Genomic DNA, 22,430 nt, shown 5'->3' with positions numbered 1-22,430 from the left:
ATCTTTTACCTCTTCTCAGAGGCCTATCACTTCCCCGAGTTCCCTCGCCCTTCCCTTTCTTCTATAGTTCACTCTCGGCTCCTATCAGATTAATTATTCTCCAGCCCTTTACCTCTTCCACCCACGTGGCCTCACCTATCAGCTTCCAGCTAGTCTCCTTCCCCTCCCCCACCTTTTTATTCTGGTGTGTTCCCCCTTACTTCTCAGTCCTGAGGAAGCGTCTCGGTTTGAAACGTCGACTGCTTATTCATTTCAATAGATGCTTCCTGACCTTATGAGTTCCTCCAGCATTTTTGTGTGTGTTGATACAGCCGAATCGTCTACTCCTACAACCTATTTTCAATGACTCCGGTTACATAATGCTCCCATAACGATGACCTGAAAACTGAACATCTTTTCTTTCACACGAACAAAGGCATTCTTAAATATGATATCATTTTAAAAAGGGCCACTTGGTCGATCGTTGAAATAAAAGCACAATGGTATAGTAAAGTCATGTTGAATTGTAAAATAAAATGATATTTGAAATGCAAGACGTGGATTAACTTTTTCTCTCCGGGTATCCCATTTTTATAGTCCCGGCTCTACGCAGTTTGATCTCAGGTTTTTTTTTCATAAAGTTAGAATTACTTCTTAAGAAACTTGCATCTCCAACACATATCGCAACCAGACTGCGAAACTTCCACGTTAGAATAATCGGTGCGACCAGGGCCCAAGGCTCCTCTGGGGTCAGAGGTGACGGTGACAGTGCGGCTGCGCACCTCCTTGGTGGAGGCAGAATGATGGCGCCGGTGTGCTGCTGTTCTCGGTTCCTCCCGTATTTGCTGCTGACAGCTCACTGGTGGCTATGCGCTGGCTCGGAGGCCGAAGGCATCAGTGGGGAAAGGTTTAAGATCGAGGGCAGAGCAGTGGTGCCAGGAGTCAAGCCGCAGGACTGGATTTACACGGCGCGGGTGCTGGTTGAGGGAGAGGAGCACGTCGGCTTCTTCAAGTAACGGCCGTGGAGAAGGGAGGTGGGGGGGGGAACAGAAGTTGGGGGAGGGCGCAGAGAGGGTGTGGAGTGGGGAGAAGAGGTGGCTGTAGGCCCAGGGCGGAGGGCTCGCTGGGTCATCTGTTAACCTACGGCTGCCAGTAGGCGCAAGATGCCAGTCTCAAGGTGTTTTCTTTAATTGTATAAACAATGGTGCTAGCTATGACTAAAACTCTCTAAATTTGGTGCAAAGGAGAAATAGCCCGTTTATACAAGGGTGTGGAAAGTGGTGGTGGTGGAGGAACAGTTTAGGATTTCTATTTGGAATTGCTTAGACTGGTTCATTGAATCAAAAAAGGTGTATTTATTCCTCAATTTTTCAGAACCTAAAAACAAGTTGCTTTAAAAATCCTTAATGATCTTTCAGTTTTCTTTTTATGGTATAATGTTGAAAACTCAGCTGCCAATTTGCTCCCACAAACAGCAATGTAATGTCCTCATAATCTGATTTAGTGATTTTTTTGAGGTATAAGTATGGACAGGAGATTGGGATGAAATGTCAGCTCTGCCATCAGACTTCTTGCTTCCACCTGAGATTGTAAAGTCTCAGTTTAATACCAACCCAAGATGTCTGATTTCTGACAATATACCTCGTGACAGCCTGTTGTGTGCCTGGATTATGCTACTCTAGAGTGGGAATGGAAACCAAGATTCTAATTATTGCTTCCCAGCTATAAACTTAGGTGCAATTAGCCTCTCAATACAGGCCAAAGATTGGATTTTGGACTTGCTTTGTAGGATTCAACAGGATATCACTCCTGCTGGTGTAACTCCAGTAGATCTTGAAAGCCCAAAATTAGGAAAAGTGATTCATAATTTGGTGAATAATGGTGCATAGTTCTCTGAAGATGGACTCTCAAGTGGATAGGGTGGTGAAGAAAGCTTTTGGTTTGCTGGCCTTTATTAATCAGAGCATTGAGTTGGGATGTAATGTTGAATTTGTATAAGGCATTGGTAAGGCCAAATCTGGAGTATTGTGTACAGTTCTGGTCACCGAATTATAGGAAAGATGTCAATAAAATTGAGAGAGTACAGAAGAGGTTTACTAAAATGTTGCTTGGGTTTCATCTAAGTTACAGAGAAAGGTTGAACAAGTTAGGTCTTTATTCTTTGGAGTGTAGAAGGCTGAGGGGGGACTTGATAGAGGTGTTTAAAGTTATGAGGGGAATTGATAGAGTTGGCGTGGTTAGACTTTTTTCCATTGAGAGTGGGGAAGATTCAAACAAGAGGACATAGGTTGAGAGTTAGAGGACAAAAGCTTAGGGGTAACATGAGGGGGAACTTCTTTACTCAGAGAGCGGTAGCTGTGTGGAATGAGCTTCCAGCAGAAGTGGTTGAGGCAGGTTCTATGTTGTCATTTAAAGTTAAATTAGATAGATATATGGACAGGAAAGGAATAGAGGGTTATGGGCTGAGTGCAGGTTGGTGGGACTAGGATAGGGTAAGAGTTCAGCACGGACTAGAAGGGCCGAGATGGCCTGTTTCCGTGCTGTAATTGTTATATGGTTATATTGTTATGAATTGATATGAGTAGAATTGTTGTCTTGTGCTAGCAACTAAATTGATACTGTTGTGTTCTTCTACATTTTTCCAATACACTCTTAACTGGCCTCCCACTGAAAATTATAAATTTAGCACAATCAGGAATTTGGTGGTGCCAGACTAACAGATTTTTACGACAATTGATATTATTTCTGACCACACCTCACATTCCAATCATCCCAGAGAACTGAAAGGAAACATTAGTACCAGGGAAAAATTAGCATGAGAACCAGGGCCTGGTTCAATGGAAAGGAAATGTGGAAGCCAGGGCCCCAGTTGCTATGCTCCCTTTCCGCTCACTAGGTCTCCTCCTCCGCTGGAACCAGGGCTCGGATGTGTCCAGAATCAGGTTTATTATGACTGACATATGTTGTGAAATTTGTGCTTTGTGGCAGCAGTGTAGTTTAAGACATAAAAATTGCTATAAGTTACAAATAAGTAGTGCAAAGGAGGGATAGAGCGGTAGTGTTCCTGGGCCATTCAGAAATTGGATGGTGGAGGGAAAAAACTATTCTTAAAAAACTGAGTGTGGATCTTCAGGCTTCTGTACCTCCTCCCAGATGGCTGTAATGAGAAGAGGGCAGGTCCCCAATAGTGAGGATCCTTAAAATGGATGCCGCCTTCTTGAGCCATCACCTTTTGAAGATGTCCGCAATGCTGGGGAGGGCTGATTCAACCAGTCAGAATGCTCTCCACAGTGCATTGTAGAAACTTGCTGAAGTCTCTGCCCAATCACCTCAAACTCCTAGTGATGTATAGCCTTGGCATATCTTTGTAATTGTATCAATATGTTGGGCCCAGGGTAGATCCTCTGAGATGCTGACATCCAGGACCATGAAGCTGCTCTCACCCTTTTGTTGATGAGGCTGTGTGCTCTCCCTATTTCACCTTGAAGTTCGCAGTAAATTCCTTGCTTTTGCTGATGTCGAGTGCCAAGTAGTTGAGATGCCATTCAAGCAGCCATTTTCTCTCACTCCCTACTCCCCATTGCCATCTGAAATTCTGCCATCAGTAGTTGTGTCATCAGCAAATTTACAGATGGCATTTGAGCTGTGCCTAGCCACACAGTCACAGGTGTAGAGAGCTTAGAGCAATGGGCTAAAGGCCAATTTATACGTCTGCGTCAAATCGATGCCGTAGGTACGGCGTAGCTGCATACCCTACACTGTAGCCTGACGCATACCTCCCCAAAAATGTAACTACACGTCGCAGCGATGCAGACCGCAACAACTGTGATTGGTCCGTTTGGTGGCATTGCATTTCCTCCTACACTGCAATAGCTTCCCATTGGGCGACTGAAGAGCAGGGAAGGAACTGTGACTGCAATGCTTTCCATAAAATTTACAGACATCCGAAATTATGGAGGACCCTGTGCTTGATGCCAGTTGTAGCTAGCTGCTACAGCCTGTTGACTTCCACCTGAAGCTAAAATTCGAATGGTGATTGCCAGTCTCTGAGTATACTGTGCGTACACTGATGTGAAATAAATGGTTGGAGATGATGAACCAAATCGTCAAATCTACCTGCCGACATCAGAAAATATTTGAAATGCACTTCCTTGTCCATGTCTCTCAGTGGCCGGACAAGCACAGAAAATTCACCCTCCTTCAGTTTCAGTCGCCATTGTTTGAAGTTTGAGTTTCTTCATGTTGAGTTTTAACACGAAGAAACTCAACACAGTGGCATAGAGACCCCACTGCTAACTAGCGATTTGGTGGTGAATTGCAAAGCGACGCAGACACACCAACACACAAGTATAAATGCTCACAATGGTGTAGGCTACTACGCAGAAGTATAAATCAGCCTTAAGCGCACATCCTTGAGGTGCACCAGTGCTCATTGTCTGTAAAGAGGGGATGTTGTTACCAATCTGCACTGTCTGTGGTCTCCCAGTAAGGAAGTTAAGGATCTGGTTGCAGAGAGAAGTACAGGTGCCCAGGTTTTGAAGCTTGTTGATTGATGGTGTTGGATGCTAACCTATAATCAATAAACAATAGCCTTGTGTATGTCTTATGATTGTGCAGGTGCACCAAAGCCAAGTGAAGTATCAGGGACACCATGTCTGTTATGGAGCTGTTGTGGCGGTAGGCAAATTGCAGAAGGTCCACATTATTGTTCAGGCAGTAGTTAATTCAGGCCACGACCAGCGTTTTAAACCACTTATCCCCAGTAGCACTCACATCTACTGGAATTAATAATTGAGGCAGCTCACCTTGCTCTGCGGTATGATTGATACCCTTTTGAAATAGCTGGGATCCTCTGACTGCAGCAGTGGGAGGTTAAAGATTGCTGGAGTTTTCAAGGACAGTTGTTTGGCACAGGTTTTCAGTACCCTGACTGGTATGCTTGGAGTCTAATGCCTTTTCAAGGATTTTCTCTTGAAGGATGTTCTGACGTCAGCCTTTGAGACAAAGATCACAAGGTCATCAGAGTCTATGGGGATTTGCAGTGATGTAGTGTTGTTTTCCCTTTCAATGCATAAAAGATGTTGAACTCCTCAGGGAGTGAAGCGTCACTGCCATTTGTCCTGTTGGGTTTCATCTTTTCGAAAGTAATGGCATGTAAACTCTACCATAACTGTCATGCATCCGATTAACTTCACGCTGAATTGCTTTTTTGCTTTTATGATGGCCTTCTGTAGGATATACATGGACTTCTTGCAGAGTTCTGGATCACTGGTTGTAAGCACTCCAGATCTTGCCTTTAGTACATTGCAGATCTCCAGGTTTATCCAGGAACTCTGGTTTGAATGTCTTCTTGAAAACACACTGCAGGAGTACAGCATCCATCATCAAGGACTCCAACATCCAGGTCATGCTGTCTTCTCACTGTCACCATCAGGAAGGAGATACAGGAGCCTTGAGTCCCATATCACCAGTTTTAAGAACAGTTATTACCCTCAACCATCAGGCTCTTGAACCAGAGTAGATAATTTCACTCACCCCAACAGTGAACTGATTCCACAACCTATAGACTCACTTTCAAGGACTCTAAAAATCATGTTCTCAATATTTATTTATTATTATTTGCTTTTTTTTTCTATTTGCACAGTTTGTTGGCTTCAGCACATTGGTTGTTTGTGTGTCCTTGTGTGCAGTTTTTCATTGATTCTGTTGTGTTTATTTGAAAATGAATCTCAGGGTAGTATATGGTGACATTATACTTTGATAATAAATTTACTTTGAACTCCTCCACGCGTGTCTTGAGGAAGTAAATTTTGTCCTCAGTTGCTCTGTCAACATGGCTACAAGTGGCTTGTTGATTTGCAGATTGTGTGCAGTTCGGAAGTCCCTTGTGTACTTTTCATGATGTTTATTACTGGGATGCAATGTAGCAAATAACTCTTATGGGGAAATGGCGAACTTAATTTATTAATAATTTGATTTGATGTATTTTAATTTAAGCTCACTAAGGCCTTTGATGATCAACAAAGAGGATTAGTTGGATCTCAGAGTGATCTGTATATGTTCGGGATATTCTTGAAGCATTAGCAAGTAATAACAAGATTATTGTTCTACAGTCAGAAAGAATCATTGACAAATTTGAAAGGTATATAAAAACAAGTATTGTTTTTTAAATTTCTTGCAAATATGAAAGAATATATTCACTCCTAATCCATCAACCCAGAAGAATTTGATTGGTCAATCCTAGCAGTGTCCAGCTGCTCCTTAATTCTGGTTTTTTGCCTCCACTGCCCGATTTCAGGGGTACTTCTGTGTGATGTTCATACTTTGCATAAGAACTTGCCTTTATATAGTTAGAATTTGTTTTGTCATCATTGTTCAGTTTGGAAAAAAAGCACTTAGCACACAGTGCTTTGGTGCCTTTATTGTTGCGTTCTTTCATGGGTGAAAACCCAATCTTCATTCAAAACACAGTCTTCAAGAACCATTTTAGATTTCTACACAAGAATGTCTTCATCGTTTTCGTCACCTTCAGAACTATGGTTCTATTTTCCACAGTGATTAGGTATGTTAGGCATTGAGTGCAACTGAGAAATTTTGTCCTTTGTCTTCTTGCAGTACTTAATATTGCATTACAGTGACACAGTGTGTGGGAACTTAAAATTATATTTCTTTATTGAATGGCTAAGTATTTCATACAATATAACTTACTTTATAGGACAGATGGAACTTTCACTGTAAATGATGTCCCTTCTGGATCATATGTAGTGGAAATTGTTTCACCAGCATACCGCTTTGAGCCTGTGAGAGTTGACATCACCTCCAAAGGTAAAATCAGGTAAGAGTGTTCCAACATTTGGAGTTGATTTTCTTGTACTGCAACATGACATCATGTATCTTGATAGGTTTAGAAACACATTTTTTAAATGTATATCATGTTGGTTTTAGTCAGTAAGATTAAAAACAAACCATAACTACTTTAGTAAAGCTTATATTTGCTTTCAAATTTTAAATAGTTCCCAGCCTTTGCCTTTGTTTAGGATCATATGTGAATAAATTAAACTCAACACCTTAACAAATTAGGGCAATTTCTAAATGAAACAAAAGGGTAGAAAATAGTTGCTGCATTTTGGACAAGAAAATACTTCCTCATTATTTGCTTTCTTACCAGGGCAAGGCAGGTGAATTATTTAAAGGCATCTGAAGTCATTAGGCTACCATATCCGATACAAATCAAATCTTCTGGTCCTCCTCCATACTTCATGAAGCGAGAAACATGGGGTTGGACAGATTTCCTCATGAATCCTATGGTACGTGTTTGTCAAAGATACATTGCTAAGTCTCTTTACATTGTTCTTATGCAACTGGAGGCTAAAAGATGGTTCTGCACAATATATTCAAAAAATTTTATTTGGAATTTTATTACTTGTCATTAAATAGTGGTGGATGTGTTATTATGACTTTCTCACTTTGCCAGCTAGGTACTAACAGCCCTGTAATACTTCCCAAAAACAAAAGAAGGGAAAGCTTCCCAATAATTAATTGGCCTTTATTCTACATTGTTGGAGCAAACCAACTAATAATTTAAACTTATTTGTGAAACCCCCTGGTTTCCTTGGTTGCACAAGTCTAGGGAAGAGACTCTCAGGTCCCGCCATACCTGTGAGATTGAGACGGCTCTCCCACCCCAAACCTTGGTTTGTGTGAATGCTGTGTAATTTGCTACCTTGTTACAAATTAGTGCCGCAAAATAACAGACAGTACACTGCATACGGTTAAAAGAATCGTATTTTTGAATCTTAACTAAAAGGTTAGTAAGAAAAACAAAAAGAAAAGGGCCCATTGTAATTAAGCAGTCAAATGTGCACAAGTTAGAGCTCAACGTTTCACTGTATTCACTCATCCTCAATCGATTTCAGCACCTGGCTTCATCAAATAACGGTCCCGCACCGGGTCGAATCCTGCGAACTGTTCTCTCCAGCACCTTCTCTCTTCATCTCCCGCCAGACAAACGTCCCAAGACCAACCTTGGAGTCCCTCACCAAAAAAAATCTCCCCCAGTTCCACCATCCTAATTGAATGGTACACGTTCCTCATCATCCCTTATCTTCAACAGTAACCCAAACAGTCTGAAAGCAGAACAGACTGCTCTTACAGAACTGCTAAATGAAATACCTACAGCATAACAATAAAAATGTGAACCAGGGTATTACAATTGCTATTTGTGGGAAATTGTTACTTTAATCTGATAATTAATGTTTGTCTCCAATGACAATGACTATTTAAAAAAAGTAATTTACATTGAGCATTTTAAGATATTTCTTAAGTAACAGACAGTAACTGTCTTAAGTTGTGTAGTTAAGGAAGAAATTATTATTCATTCTTGTATTCTAATTGAGGAAGAATGGGAAGGTAATCAATGTATAAGCCATCTTAATGTTCATCTATATTGCAGAACTTTTTTTAGCGAAAGCAGCTGCACAGTACACTTTTTATGGAACAAGCCCATTCTGCATTCAACCACCCTTGCCTTCCTAATTCTTCTTTATGCTGTAGGTCAGGCTCAGAGGTTAGCAGCAGTCATGAAGCAATTCCTCAGTTGCTCAAAAGAATTTTCAGTCATGGGTTTGGGTGGAGTCAGGGTAATGATTGAGGTAAGTTTGATTCAGCCAGGAATTTTTGCAATCTTTTGAGTAGTCTGTACTGAAATATAAACACTTCAAGCAGTTACTGGTATGATTTACCATTATAAATTAGAATTAATTGGCTGGCTTAGTTTATACAAATGTACTGTCAATTTCAAGAAATAGGCTAAGGGAAAATTACATACTTAACATTGTTTGACAGTTTTCTTTTTCATCTTTCTGTAGCGTTGTGCTTGCTTTGGTTGCAACGTTATACATAATTATTTTTAATGATAAAAGTTTGGCGTTGTATCACATAGTTTTCCTCAGATGTGCTGAAAGTCAGTGAAAACTTCATTTATAATAACTTAATAGGCTGGCTGGTGGCACAGTGAGATCAGCGCCAGACTCCAGAGCGAAGGTTCCCGAGTTCGAATCCAGGTCGGGCCACTCCCGAGCACAGTTACCATCCGTGCTGGATTGAGTGTCAAGCTAGCCACTCGGCCTCATAAAAAATACAAGGGTCAAGTCAGGAACGTTCATAACATGACCCGGTTAATCCTGACACCACATGCCAGACAAGAATGGCAGTATGTCCGGTACGACACGCTTAAATAATAATAATAACTTAATAAGATTTGTATTTGTTGCAACTTCACAGGTAATGATGATGGTTCTTCCCCTGCTGATCATCCTCTTGTTGCCTAAAGTGGTCAACACTAATGATCCTGAGATGAGAAGGGTGAGTAATCAGCGTTAAATTCAAATACTGTGTGACAAAGTTAGTGAAGAGAAATTTCATCTAGATTTCAAAATGGACCGTGTATTATCAATTTCAAAAGAATGCTTCTGGTATGCTGTTAAGCAACTGGGATGCAATTTGAGGGAAGTACAGAACAGGATTTGAAATATTGGATTCATGGCAACCTTCACCTGATAACCTTACATTAACTAACTTGGTTGATCAATTCACTTATAGTTTCCAAGAACTAGTTGTACCTCTTTGTATAATGAGGTAATATAATTTTGTGATACTCGGCAGAAGTATAAATAAAATAGTTGAATATGTTTCCGAATCTGGTCATTTCATAATGTGTTGTAAGGCTTGACTAGTATACCCATTGATGCCCAGATATCTTTAGCTATGAGATTCTCAAAGTTCTAACTTTAAACTTGGGTGATAGTTGATTTTACAAATATTGTTAAAATGGAGACGTTTATAAGATCATAGAGTTAGACTCGTATAGTACAGAGAACAGGCCTGTCACTCCAACTTGTTCATGTCCTTCAAGTTGCCTAACTGAGCTAATCTCATTGGCCTGTATTTAGAAACATAGAAAGCCTATAGCACCGTACAGACCCTTCAACCCACAAAGCTGTACCGAACATATCCTTACCTGAGAAATTACCTAGGGTTACCTATGGCCCTCTATTTTTCTGAGATCCATGTATGTGTCCAAGAGTCTTAAAAGACCCTATCATATCCACCTCCACCACCACCGCCGACAACCCGTTCCATGCACTCACCGCTCTCTGCATTAAAAAAAACTTGCTTTTGACATCTCCTCTGTAACTACTTCCAAGTGCCATAAAACTGTGCCCTCTCATGCTAGCCATTTCAGCCCTGGGAAAAGCCTCTGACTATCCACACAATCAGTGCCTCTGATCATCTTGTACACCTCTTATCATGTCACCTCTCATCCTCCGTCGCTTCAAGGAGAAAAGGCCGAGTTCACTCAACCTATTCTCGTTAGGCATGCTCCCCAATCCAGGCAACATCCTTGTAAATCTCCTCTGCACCCTTTCTATGGTTTCACATCCTTCCTGTAGTGAGGCGACCAGAACTGAGCATAGTACTCCAAGAGGGTTCTGACCAGGGTCCTATATAGCTGTAACATTACTTCTCGGCTCCTAAACTCAATCCCACGATTGATAAAGGCCAATGCACCGTATGCTTTCCTAACCACAGAGTTAACCTGCGCAGCAGCTTTGAGTGTCCTATGGACTCGGACCCCAAGATCCCGTCTGATCATCCACACTGCCAAGAGTCTTACCATTAATACTATATTCTGCCATCATATTTGACCTACCAAAACGAACCACTTCACGCTTATTTGGGTTGAACTCCATCTGCCACTTCTCAGCTCGGTTTTACAACCCATCAACGTCCTGCTGTAAACTTTGACAGCCCTCCACGCTATCCACAATGCCTTCAGCCTTTGTGTCATCAGCAAATTTACTAACCCATCCCTCCACTTCTTTATCCAGGTCATTGAAAGAAATCTCGAAGAGTAGGGGTCCAGAACAGATCCCTGAAACACACTACTGGTGACTGACCTCCATGCAGAATATGACCCGTCTACTACCACTCTTTGCCTTCTGTGGGCAAGCCAGTTCTGAATCCACAAAGCAATGTCCCCTTAGATCCCATGCCTCCTTATTTTCTCAATAAGCCTTACATGGGGTACCTTGTCAAATACCTTGGTGAAATCTATACACACTACATCTACTGCTCTACCTTCATCAATGTGTTTAGTCACATCCTCAAAAAATTCAATCAGGCTCGTAAGCCACGACCTGCCCTTGACAAAGCCATGTTGACTATTCCTAATCATATTATACCTCTCCAGATGTTCATAAATCCTGCCTCTCGCAATCTGCTTCATCAACTTACCAACCACTGAAGTAAGACTCACTGGTCTATAATTTTGTGGGCTGTCTCTACTCCTTTTCTTGAATAATGGAACAACATCTGCAACCCTCCAATCCTCCGGAACCTCTCCTGTCCCCATTGAGGGTGCAAAGATCATCGCCAGAGGCTCAGCAACCTCTTCCCTCGCCTCCCACAGTAACCTCGGGTACATCTCGTCCTGTCCCGGTGACTTATCCAAATTGATGCTTTCCAAAAGCTCAAGCGCATCCTCTTTCTTAATATCTACATGCTCAAGCTTTTCAGTCCGCTGTAAGTCATCGCGACAGTCACCAAGATCCTTTTCTGTAGTGAATACAGAAGCAAGGTATTCATTAAGTACTTCTGCTGTCTCCTCCGGTTCCATACACACTTTTCCACTGTCATACTTGATTGGTCCTATTCTCTTGCGCCTTATCCTCTTGCTCTTCACATACTTGTAGAATGCGTTGGGGTTTTCCTTAATCCTGTCCGCCAAGGTCTTCTCATGGCCCCTTCTGGCCGTCCTAATTTCTTTCTTAAGCTTCTTCCTGCTAGCCTTATAATCTCCTAGGTCTCTATCATTACCTAGTTTTTTGAGCCTTTCGTAAGCTCTTCTTCTTTTTACAACAGCCCTTTTACACCACAGTTCCTGTACCCTACCATCCTTTCCCTGTCTCATTGGAACGTACCTTTGCAGAACTCCACGCAAATATCCCCTGAACTTTTACCGCATTTCTTCCTTACATTTCCCTGAGAGCATCTGTTCTCAATTTACGCTTCCAAGTTCCTGCCTGAGCCTCATATTTCCCCTTGCTCCAATTAAACACTTTCTTCACTTGTCTGTTCTTATTCCTCTCCAATGCTATGGTAAAGAAGATAGAATTGTGATCACTATCTCCAAAATGCTCTCCCACTGAGAGACCTGACACCTGACCAGGTTTATTTCCCAATACCGTATCAAGTACAGCCTCTCCTCTTGTAGGCTTATCTATATATTGTGTCAAGAAACCTTCTTGAACGCACCTGACAAACTCCACCCTATCCAAACCCCTTGCTCTAGTGACATGCCAATCGATATCTGGGAAATTAAAGTCTCCCACCATGACAACCCTGTTATTACACCTTTCCAGAATCTGTCTCATCTGCTCCTTGATGTCCCTGTTACTATTGGGTGGTCTATAAAAAAAACACCCAGTAGAGTTATTGACCCCTTCCTTTTCCTAACTTCCACCCACAGAGACTCCGTGGACAATCCCTCCATATCTTCCTCCTTTTCTGCAGCTGTGACACTATCTCTGATAAACAGTGCCATGTCCCCACCTCTTTTGCCTCTCTCCCTGTCCTTTTTGATACATATAAAGCCTGGCACTCTAAGTAACCATTTCTTCCCCTGAGCCATCCAAGTCTCTGTAATGACCACAACATCATAGCTCCAAGTACTGATCCACGTTCTAAGCTCATCTGCTTTGTTCATAATACTCCTTGCATTAAAATAGACATATTTCAAACCATCAGTTTGAGCGAGTCCCTTCTCTATCACCTGCCTATCCTTCCTCTCGCACTGTCTCCAATCTTTCTCTATTTGTGAGCCAACTACCTCTTCGTCTGTCTCATCAGTTTGGTTCCCACCCCCCAGCAATCCTAGTTTAAACTCTCCCAATAGCCTTAGCTATTGAATTAGTAGTAGAACAAATTATCACCCTTGAAGAAAAACTTATTTAATCAGTGACATTTATGAGACTGGAATAATACCAGAAGAGACAAAAAAATCAGTATTTATCACTCTTCCTAAGAAACCTGGAGCGATAGAATGTGAATTATATAAGACCATATGTTTAATGAGTCATATCATCAAGATACTTCTAAGAATTTTGGTAACAAGAGCTAAAAGTAAGATACAAGCTGAAATGGGTAAAGAACAATGTGGTTTTGTAAAGACAAAAGTATAAGAAACGCAATATTGATGTTAAGGATACTATCAGAATGAGCTATTCAAGTGCAAAAAGATTTGTTTGTTTAATTGACTACACAAGCATTTGATAAAGTGAAGCACAATAAGTTATTTGAAATATTACAGAAAACTGGATCTAGATTTGAAAGACCTCCACCAAATCAGAAATCTGTACTGCCGCTGTAAGAATAGATGGAGAAGTGAGTCAGTTTACGAAAATCAAGAGAGGCGTTAGACAAGGGTGTGTTTTCTCCCTGATTTATTTAAGTGTACAGTGAAACAATACAAAAAATAAGAGACATCTTGGGAATCAAAGTTGGCAGTGAAAACATCAATAATTTCTGATATGCAGATGACACTGTCAACTGCAAGTACGAAGGAAGAACTACAAAACTGAATTGTTATAGCTCTTGAAGAAAGTGAAAAAATGGGTCTATCTATCAATTGCAAAAAGACAGAATGTATGGTGATACCAAAAAGAAGGTGAATCCTGTCTACAGGCTGAGAATAAATGGGGAAGACATAAAACAAGTTCAGAACTTTTGCTACTTAGGAAGCTGAGTGAGATCAGATGGCAGGTGCGACATGGACATCAAAAGAAGAATAGGGATGGCAAAAGACACCTTTACAAGAATGAAGAGTATACTGACCAATACTAAACTAGGCATGACAACCCACCTCAGAGTACTGAAATGTTACGTTTATCCAGTTATGTTATATGGCTCAGAATGCTGGACAATATCTAGTAACATGAGGAAACGAATTGAAGCAGCAGAGATGTGGTTCTTGAGGAGGGTGCAAAGAATATCATGGACGAAACGAATATCTAACGAGGATGTCATGAACAGAGCAAACACAAAAAGAGAAATAATGTATGAGATCATGAAAAGGCAACGTATCTTCATTGGACATGTGATTAGGAAAGAGGCGTTAGAATGCACGGTAATTATGGGATAGGTTGAAGGGAAGAAAGCAAGAGGAAGACAAAGACAAATGATGATGGAGACAGCAGCCAGAGAACTGGAAATGAATACCAATGAATTGATCCACTTGACTTGAAACAGGAGTGTGTGGGCTATGGCAGTCAAAGCTCAAACTGGGCACGGCACCTGATGATGATGAATAACCTTAGCAAACCTTCCCGCCAGTATATTGGTCCCCCTGGGATTCATGTGCAACCCATCCTTTTTGTACAGGTCACTCCTTGCCCAAAAGATGTCCTAATGATCCAGAAATCTGAATCCCTGCCCCCGCTCCAATCCCTCAGCCAGGCATTTATCCTCCACCTCATTCTATTCTTATACTCACTGTCACATGGCACAGGCAGTAATCCCAAGATGATTACCTTTGTGGTCCTGCTTCTCAACTTCCTTCCTAACTCCCTTTAGTCTACTTTCAGGACCTCCTCCCTTTACCTGCCTATGTCATTGGTACCAATATGTACCACGACCTCTGGCTGTTCTCTTTCTCACTTCAGGATATCATGGACGTGATCAGAAACATCCTGGACCCTGGCACCTAGGAGGCAAACTACCATCCATGCTTCTTTCCTGCATCCACAGAATCGCCTGTCTGACCCCCTTACTGTAGAGTCCCCTATCACTGCTGCCATCCTCTTCCTTTCCCTACCCTTCTGAGCCACAGGGCCAGACTCTGTGTCAGAGGCACGGCCACAATTGCTTCCCCCTGGTAGGCCATTCCCCCAACAGTACTCAAACAGGAGTACTTATTGTCAAGGGGTACAGCCACAGGGGTGCTCTCTAGCCTCTGACTCCTGCCCTTCCCTCTCCTTGCTGTTACCCACTTATCTGTCTCCCCAGGCCCCGGTGTGACTACCTGCCTATAGCTCTGATCTGTCACCTCATTTTTCCCTGACCAGACAAAGGTCATCGAGCTGTATCTCCAGTTCCCTAACATGGTCCTTAAGGAGCTGCAGCTCGATGCACCTGGCGCAGATGTGGCCATCCGGGAGGCTGGGAGTCTCCAAGACTTTCCACATCTCACACCCAAGCACAGAACACCGGCCTCACACACATTCTTCCTGTATGTATTCTACACAGGCAACCTACTTTGCTTCAACTCGTTATCGCTGAAGCCCCATTAAGCCAAAGCCCTCCTACTCTGTTTCCCTCTACTCTGTTGCCCACTTTATAAAACTGTCTCCTTTTAAACTCTTCTCGCTGTTCTAACTGGCTGACATCCATGCGCTTGCGCAGTCGTGCCCCAATCAAACCGCTGAAGGAATAACCCATCCCACCACTTCTTCATCCAGGCCACATCCTTCTAAACCTCTCCCTGTTACTTCCTCTGGCAGCTAGTTCTATGTATAGGTCACTCTCTGTGAAAAAAGTTGCCCCTCGGGTCCCTTTTCAGTCTTCTGCTCACTTTGAGCCTAAAACATCTAGCTATGGACTCCCTTTCCCTGTGACTATGCATAATATCTATGCCCCTGATAATTTTACAAAGTTATATAAAGTCTCCACTTGGGCTCCTATGCTCCAGGAAGAAAAAGTAAGAACCTTTCCAGCCTGTCCTTGTAACTCAAACCCTCCAGTCCCAGTAGCATTCTTGTCTTTTTTCCATCCTTTCAGTCTAATGGCATCTTCCAGTAATAGGTGACCAGAACTGTACACAGTTCTGCAAATGTCTTACTAATATTTTGTACAGCTTAGCACTACATCCCAACTTCAATATTCCGATCAATGAATACATTCTTCACTACTTTATCTGGCTGTATCCTCATTTTTAATGAAATGTCTTCTATACACCAATTTTAGTATCCTCTGCAAACTTACTGATCCCACAACCTGAAGTCTCATCCCAATCATTAATAAAAATGACAACAATGGACACAGCACATCAAGATCGCGCTGATAATCGGCCACTCTTTTCATTTGCAACTTTCATGGGAATCATCAAGAATCCCCAATCAGGTCTACCACAGCTGAGCCTATAACCACACTCATGGGTATTTCAGTAGGCAACATTGTTTTAAAATATTAACAAAAAATCTATCAGTACTCAAGATCAATAGATGGCAGACTGCAGTTCCCATTTAAGAAAATGGAAGTGCGGAAGCCAAGCTAGTCTACAGGTACGATTGAAATACAGAGACTTTAGACCCCCCCCCCCCCCCAGTCCCAACTATCCTATTTGGAGATCCTACAGGCTTCTGGGGAAAAAAATTGAAAACCTCAGAGCAAGATTGCAAACGTCAGGGACGCCTGTGTACTTTGCTTGATGGAAGCATGGCTATCCCCCGCCATGTCAGATGCAGTACTGCAGATCGATGGCTTCACCATTTTCTGCAAAGGCAGAGGAGGTGGAGTATGCTTTATGATTAACTCATCATGGTGCACAGATGTGGCGGTTCTGTCTTGGTCCTGCTCACCCACCCAGGAACATCCTGTAGTCAAATGTCCTTTTCATCTGTCAAGGGAATTTTCTACCATCATCCTGGTAGCGGTGTACATTCCACCTCAGGTAAGCGTCAGGCAAGCACTGGAGGAGCTAAGCCCCGTAACCAGCAGGCATGAAATAATGCACCCGGATGCCTTCCCTATCAATGTGGGGGATTTCAACCAGGTCAGCTTGAAGAAGTCTCTGAACAAATGCCACCAACATATCACCTGTGGAACCAGAGGAGCCAATACACTTGACCCTGTTATACCACAATCAAGAGCACTTATCATGCCATCCCAAACCCACACTTTGGAAAGTCCGATCACCTGGCTGGACTTCTACTCGCAGCGTATATGCAGAAACAAAAGACTGCCGCGCCAACGATGAGGACCAAGAAAGTATGGTCAAGGGAGACAGGAAAGCTTACAGGACTGCTTTGAGACAAGGATTCATGTTTGAATCTAAATGAATATGCCACAGTTGTCACTGACTTCATTAAGACCTGTGTGGATGTGTGTGTGCGCCGTCAAGAACATGCCAGACATGCCCAAACCAAAAGCCGTGGACGAGCCAGGGATTCATAGTCTTCTGAGGCCTAGATCTGTGGCATTCAAGCTAGGTGATCCAGAGATATACAAGAAGTGCATGTATGGCTTACAGAAGGCTATTTTATGAGCAAAAAAAACAATTTTGCTAGAGGTTAGAGATGGAATCGGATGAACATCAGCTCTGGCAGGGTTTGCAGGCCATTACTTCATACAAAACGAGACCGAACATCATGAATGCCTGTGATGCTTCACTCCCAGATGAGCTCAATGCCTTTAATGCACACTTTGAAAGAGAATAAAATTACACCTGTGCAAATCCCTGCTCATGTGGTGACCCTGCTATCACTGTCGCAGAAGCCAATATCAGATCATTTTTCATGAGGGTGAACCTTGGCCCTGTACACCTTCAACCCCTGTGCCAACCAACTGGCAGGAGTGTTCAAGGACATCTTCAATCTTATCACTGCTGCATTGGGAGGTTCCCACCCAATTCAAAACAGTGACAATCATACCAGTGCCCAAGAAGAGCAGGGTGTGCTGCCTTATTGACTATCACCCGGTGGCACTCCTATCTACTGTGATGAAATGTTTTGAGAGGTTGGTCATAGCAAGAATCAACTCCTGCCTAAAAAAAGCAGCCTGGACCTCCAGTTTGCCTATCGCCACAATAGGTCTACAGCAGATGCATTGTCACTGCCTTCCACTTTGCTTTGGATCACCTGGACAACAGTAATACCTATGTCATGCTGCTGTTTACTGATTACAGCTCAGCATTCAACACAATCATATCCTCAGCTCAAGTTGACAAGCTCCAAAACTTGGGCCTCTGTACCTCCCTCTGCATCTGGATCCTTGACTTCCTTACTGGAAGACCATCGTCAGTGCGAATTGGAAATAACATCTTGCTGACAATCAACACTGTTGCACCTCAAGGATGTGTACTTTGCTCACTGCTCTACTCACTCTACACTCATGACTCTGGCCAGGCACAGCTCCAATGCCATCAATAAATTTGCCAATAACACTATTGTTGGCAAAATTTCAGATGGTGATAAGGAGGCATATATGAGTGAGAGATCAGTTGATTGAGTGGTGGTGTAACAACTTTGCACTTAACATTAGTAAGACCAAAGAATTGATTGTGAACTTCAGGAAGGGTAAGTTGACGGGGGCGTTAACAACTCTGATGATCTATCTTGGTCCCAGTATATTGATGACAACAGTGGCTATATTTCATTATGAATTTGAGGAGACTTCGTATGTCACCATTGACACTGGCAATTTTCTATTGATGTAATGTGGAGAGCCTTCTAACTGGTATGGATTGGCCTCTGCATAGGATCAAGCCAAGGAAAGTTGTAAACTTAGCCAGCTTCAAATGAAGGCACCTTCAAATGGTGAAGCCTCAATAAGGCAGCATCTGTCATTAAGGGCATCCATCACCCAGGATATGCCCTTTTCTCATTGCTACTATCATGGAAGAGGTACAGGAGCCTGAAACCACACACTCAACATTTCAGGAACAGCTTCTTCCCCTTTGCCATCAGATTTCTGAATGGACGGTAAGCCCATGAACACCACATTTTTTCCCTCCCTTTTTGCACTACTTTAATTTTTTAATATAGATACTGTACTTTATAGTTTTTTAAAGTATGCATTGCTGCCACAAAATAAATTTCATGATGTATGCCAGTGATATTAGATCTGATGCTGTTTGCAAGTACACAAATGGTCACAGACCTCCAGTCTGGAAAATAGCCCTCAACCACCATCCTCTGTCTCCCAGCATCAAGTCAATTTTGTAAGCAATTGGCCAGGTTGCCTTCAAGTCCATGTGATCTAACCTTATAGACCAGTCTACCATGTGGAACCTTGTCAAAAGCTTTGCTAAGGTCCATGCAGACGTTGTCTAATGCATTACTGTTGTCATCTGTCGATATGGTCACCTCTTCAAAACAATTCAGTCAAATTCATGTGTCAATGTGTCAAATTTCCCACAAAAAACAATGCTGATCGTTATTAATCAGTCCTTTTTCTTTCATGGTGCATGTAGATCTTGTCTCTCAGAATGCCCTCAAATAACTTGCCCACCAGCAATATTAGGTTACTGGTCTGTAGTTCAAAGGTCTGCAGCCTTTCTTAAATAAAAGCACAACATTAGCCACCTTCAGCTTTCTGGAATTTGGTTGTTAAATGCTGAGTGTTTAAGATTGCTTAATTGGCTTTAATTTGTATATTCAATTTTATCGATTTCAAATGTTTTGAACCACCAACTATTACTTGAAGCATGAATAAGTATTTTATTTCCTGTGACTGTAACTTAATCTGTATTGTTTTGTTTAATCCAGCCTGTCTTTCCTTGTTAAATCAGAATGGTTGCTGTTCTATGTAATGTCAAAAATGAGGCATTATTTTATAAGAACAAATAAAAGTAAAAGAATATTTGTTTCTCTAAACTGCATGGTAGTGTTTGGAATCTTTTTTGTTAATTTCGGATTTGTCTCTGAAAGTGTCTCAGTATTTCACAATGTTTATGTTCATCATCATAGCTTGTCGCATCAGACAGCCAACCACTCTAGTGTTGTTTGGTTGATGTTGAGCAGGTCAATGTCAGCTAAATCAGGTGAGAGTGGGCAGTTGCGAAGAACATGTTTTGCACCCTTTCACCACACTCACAGGATTCGCTGGTCTTTAAACTCCACTTCACCATATTGTCTCCCGTCCTACAAACTCCCACTCTCGCTCTGTTGAGAGTGCACCACTTCTGTCTGTCAAGCAGTGCCCCGTCTGGCAACATTTCTGTGGGGTCTTGCACTATATTGTATGGTGGGGTTCTGGCTTCTGTTTGTTGCCAGAGGTCAGTGTTTACGTTGATACACTGAGACGGGTGTGTGCGTGTTGCTGGGTCAAACTCAAATGACTTCTGTATTCAGTGTTCCTAAAAGCTTTATTTAGTGTCATTGAATTTATTTGCATGTACTTTATGAAGCATTGTAACAGCATGTGGTTGTTTTCTGTCCTAGGAGATGGAGCAGTCCATGAACATGCTGAACCCAAATCACGAGTTACCAGATGTTTCAGAGTTTATGACTCGCCTCTTCTCTTCTAAATCATCTAAGTCTGGAAGTGGCAATAAGGCTGGGAAGAGTGGTGCAGTAAAGAGGAGGTAGTCCTTTGGAACATAATTCGAGGTTAATACACTGTCTATCTGTGCTCTGAAGAGAAATCACTGGTAGAACACTCAACTGTTCACAAGGCAAAATAAAATCTGAGAAATAACATATGACTTCTTGAAGACAAGGGTTTGGTGTTTATGTATATTTTGAAACATCAAAAATTCTGTGTGCTTGCAGTGACTAGTACATTTGGAAGATTTATTATAATTAAATTAAAATGTAATGCAACATTAATATCCTAGTTTATTTACTGCAACTTTTGGTAAGTATTTTTAATACATATAAAGTTTGTGCAAGAAATGAAAGTAATATAAAAATATTTCAGATCCTTGTTCATTTTCTGTTGTACAAGAAGGTCAAAAATTCATGAAAGTATATTGAAGATAACTGTTTCTGAGCTATGTACAGTATATTTCCAAGTGCACAAAATAAAATAATACAAGATCGACATAAGGCTCTGACTTTTGGTATGATCATTATAGTATTATTAATAGCCACTTTGAATGATTTGGAATTTGTTCTCCTGATAACAAGGTTCTGTTTTGCTCCCATTTAATAGAGGTACAACATTTCACAAATTTAATTGCAGATGACAGAAACCTCTTGTCTCATATATGACAATCCTCCCGAGAAATTGCATTTTCTGTTCATAGCATCTAAACATTTTGAGTATGTTTTTGTTTTGACTTCTAACTTGATGACTTTTGTGGCTGTTATCACTATGGTAAAGTAGATAATAGCATGGACATGGAGCCTGGATCAGTGTAATAGAATTGACTTTGCAATTTGAGAGGGAGAAACTAAAATCGGAGGTATGAGTATTACAGTGAACAAGATGAGGAATTTTTGTAGCAAGAAGTTGGTCAATCAGTTGAATTCATTGCCACAAACAACTGTGGCAACCAAGTCATTGGATATATTTAAAGTGGAGGTTGAGAAGACCATAAAATATTGGAGCAGAATTAGGCCATTCGGCACATCCAGTGTGCTATGCCATTCCATCATTTCTGATTCATTATCCGTCTCAACTCTGTACTGACTTCTCCCCGTAACTTTTGACACTGATTAATCAAGAACCTATCAACCTCTGCCTTAAATATACCCAATGACTTGGCCTGTACAGCTGTCTGAGACAATGAATGCCACAGATTCATCACCTTCTGGCTAAAGAAATTGTTCTTCATCTGTGCTCTAAATAGACAGTGCCTTTTATTCTGAGGCTGTACCCTCTGGACCTGGACTCGCCCACTATAGGAAACATTCTCTCTGCATCCACTTTATCCAGACTTTTAAGTATTCGATAGGTTGCAATGAGATTCCTGGGCCCCCCCCCCCCCCACCGTCTAAGCTTCGGTGAGTGTAGGGAAAGAGTTATCAAATACTCTTCATATGTTAACCCTTTCACTTCTGGGATCTTCTCTCTCCAATGCCATTACATCATCTTAGATAAGGAGCCCAAAACTATTCACAATACTGCAAGTGTCATCTGACGACTGCCTTATAAAGCTTCAGCATTACATCTTTGCTTTTTGTATTCTAGTCCTTTAAAAATGAATGTTAACATTACATTTGCAGTCCTTACCACTGACTCAACCTTCAAGTTAACCTTTAGGAAATCCTGCACGAGGACTCCCAAGTCCCTTTGCATCTCTGATTTTTGAATTTTCTCCCCATATAGAAAACAGTCCGCACTTTTATTCCTTCTGCCAAAGTGCATGACAATGAACTTCCTACGTTATATTCCATCTGCTACTTCTTTGTCCATTCCCCCATCTGTCTCAGCTGTTGATAAGTAAAGGTGTCAAAGGTTATGTGGGTGGAGAATGGGGTTCAGAGGGAAAGATCAGTATGATGGAGTAGCAGAGCAGACTCAATGGACCAAGTGGCTTAATTCTGCTCATATGTCCTATGGTTTTCCAGTAAGTACACCATGCCAAGATGTTATGGCCATCACTAAGACTTGCTAAAACATGGAGGAACCTTCATGAGCTCCCATAGCCCCTGATGACCCTGTGATGTCAGTCTGTGAGGTTGACATGAGATTATCCTTCAGGAGGGTGAATCCACAGAAAGCAACTGGCT

The 22,430-nt window shown here is 41.8% G+C and overlaps 1 protein-coding gene across 1 annotated transcript; it reads left to right on the top strand.

The window, feature by feature from the left end:
- Window positions 1-756: 756 nt before the first annotated feature.
- On the top strand, window positions 757-20,792 carry emc7b (ER membrane protein complex subunit 7b). The gene is made up of 5 exons (XM_063051155.1): window positions 757-991; window positions 6,695-6,814; window positions 7,148-7,286; window positions 9,262-9,342; window positions 20,196-20,792. Exons 1-5 carry the CDS (start codon window positions 780-782, stop codon window positions 20,340-20,342), a joined length of 699 nt encoding a protein of 232 aa, XP_062907225.1. The 5' UTR covers window positions 757-779; the 3' UTR covers window positions 20,343-20,792.
- The last annotated feature ends 1,638 nt before the right edge of the window (window positions 20,793-22,430 follow it).

Source organism: Mobula hypostoma, chromosome 1, assembly GCF_963921235.1.
Source record: "Mobula hypostoma chromosome 1, sMobHyp1.1, whole genome shotgun sequence".
In the NCBI taxonomy this organism is placed as follows: domain Eukaryota; kingdom Metazoa; phylum Chordata; class Chondrichthyes; order Myliobatiformes; family Myliobatidae; genus Mobula; species Mobula hypostoma.
The sequence above is the reverse complement of the archived record's forward strand: the minus strand, read 5'-3'. Positions and strand labels throughout refer to the sequence as shown.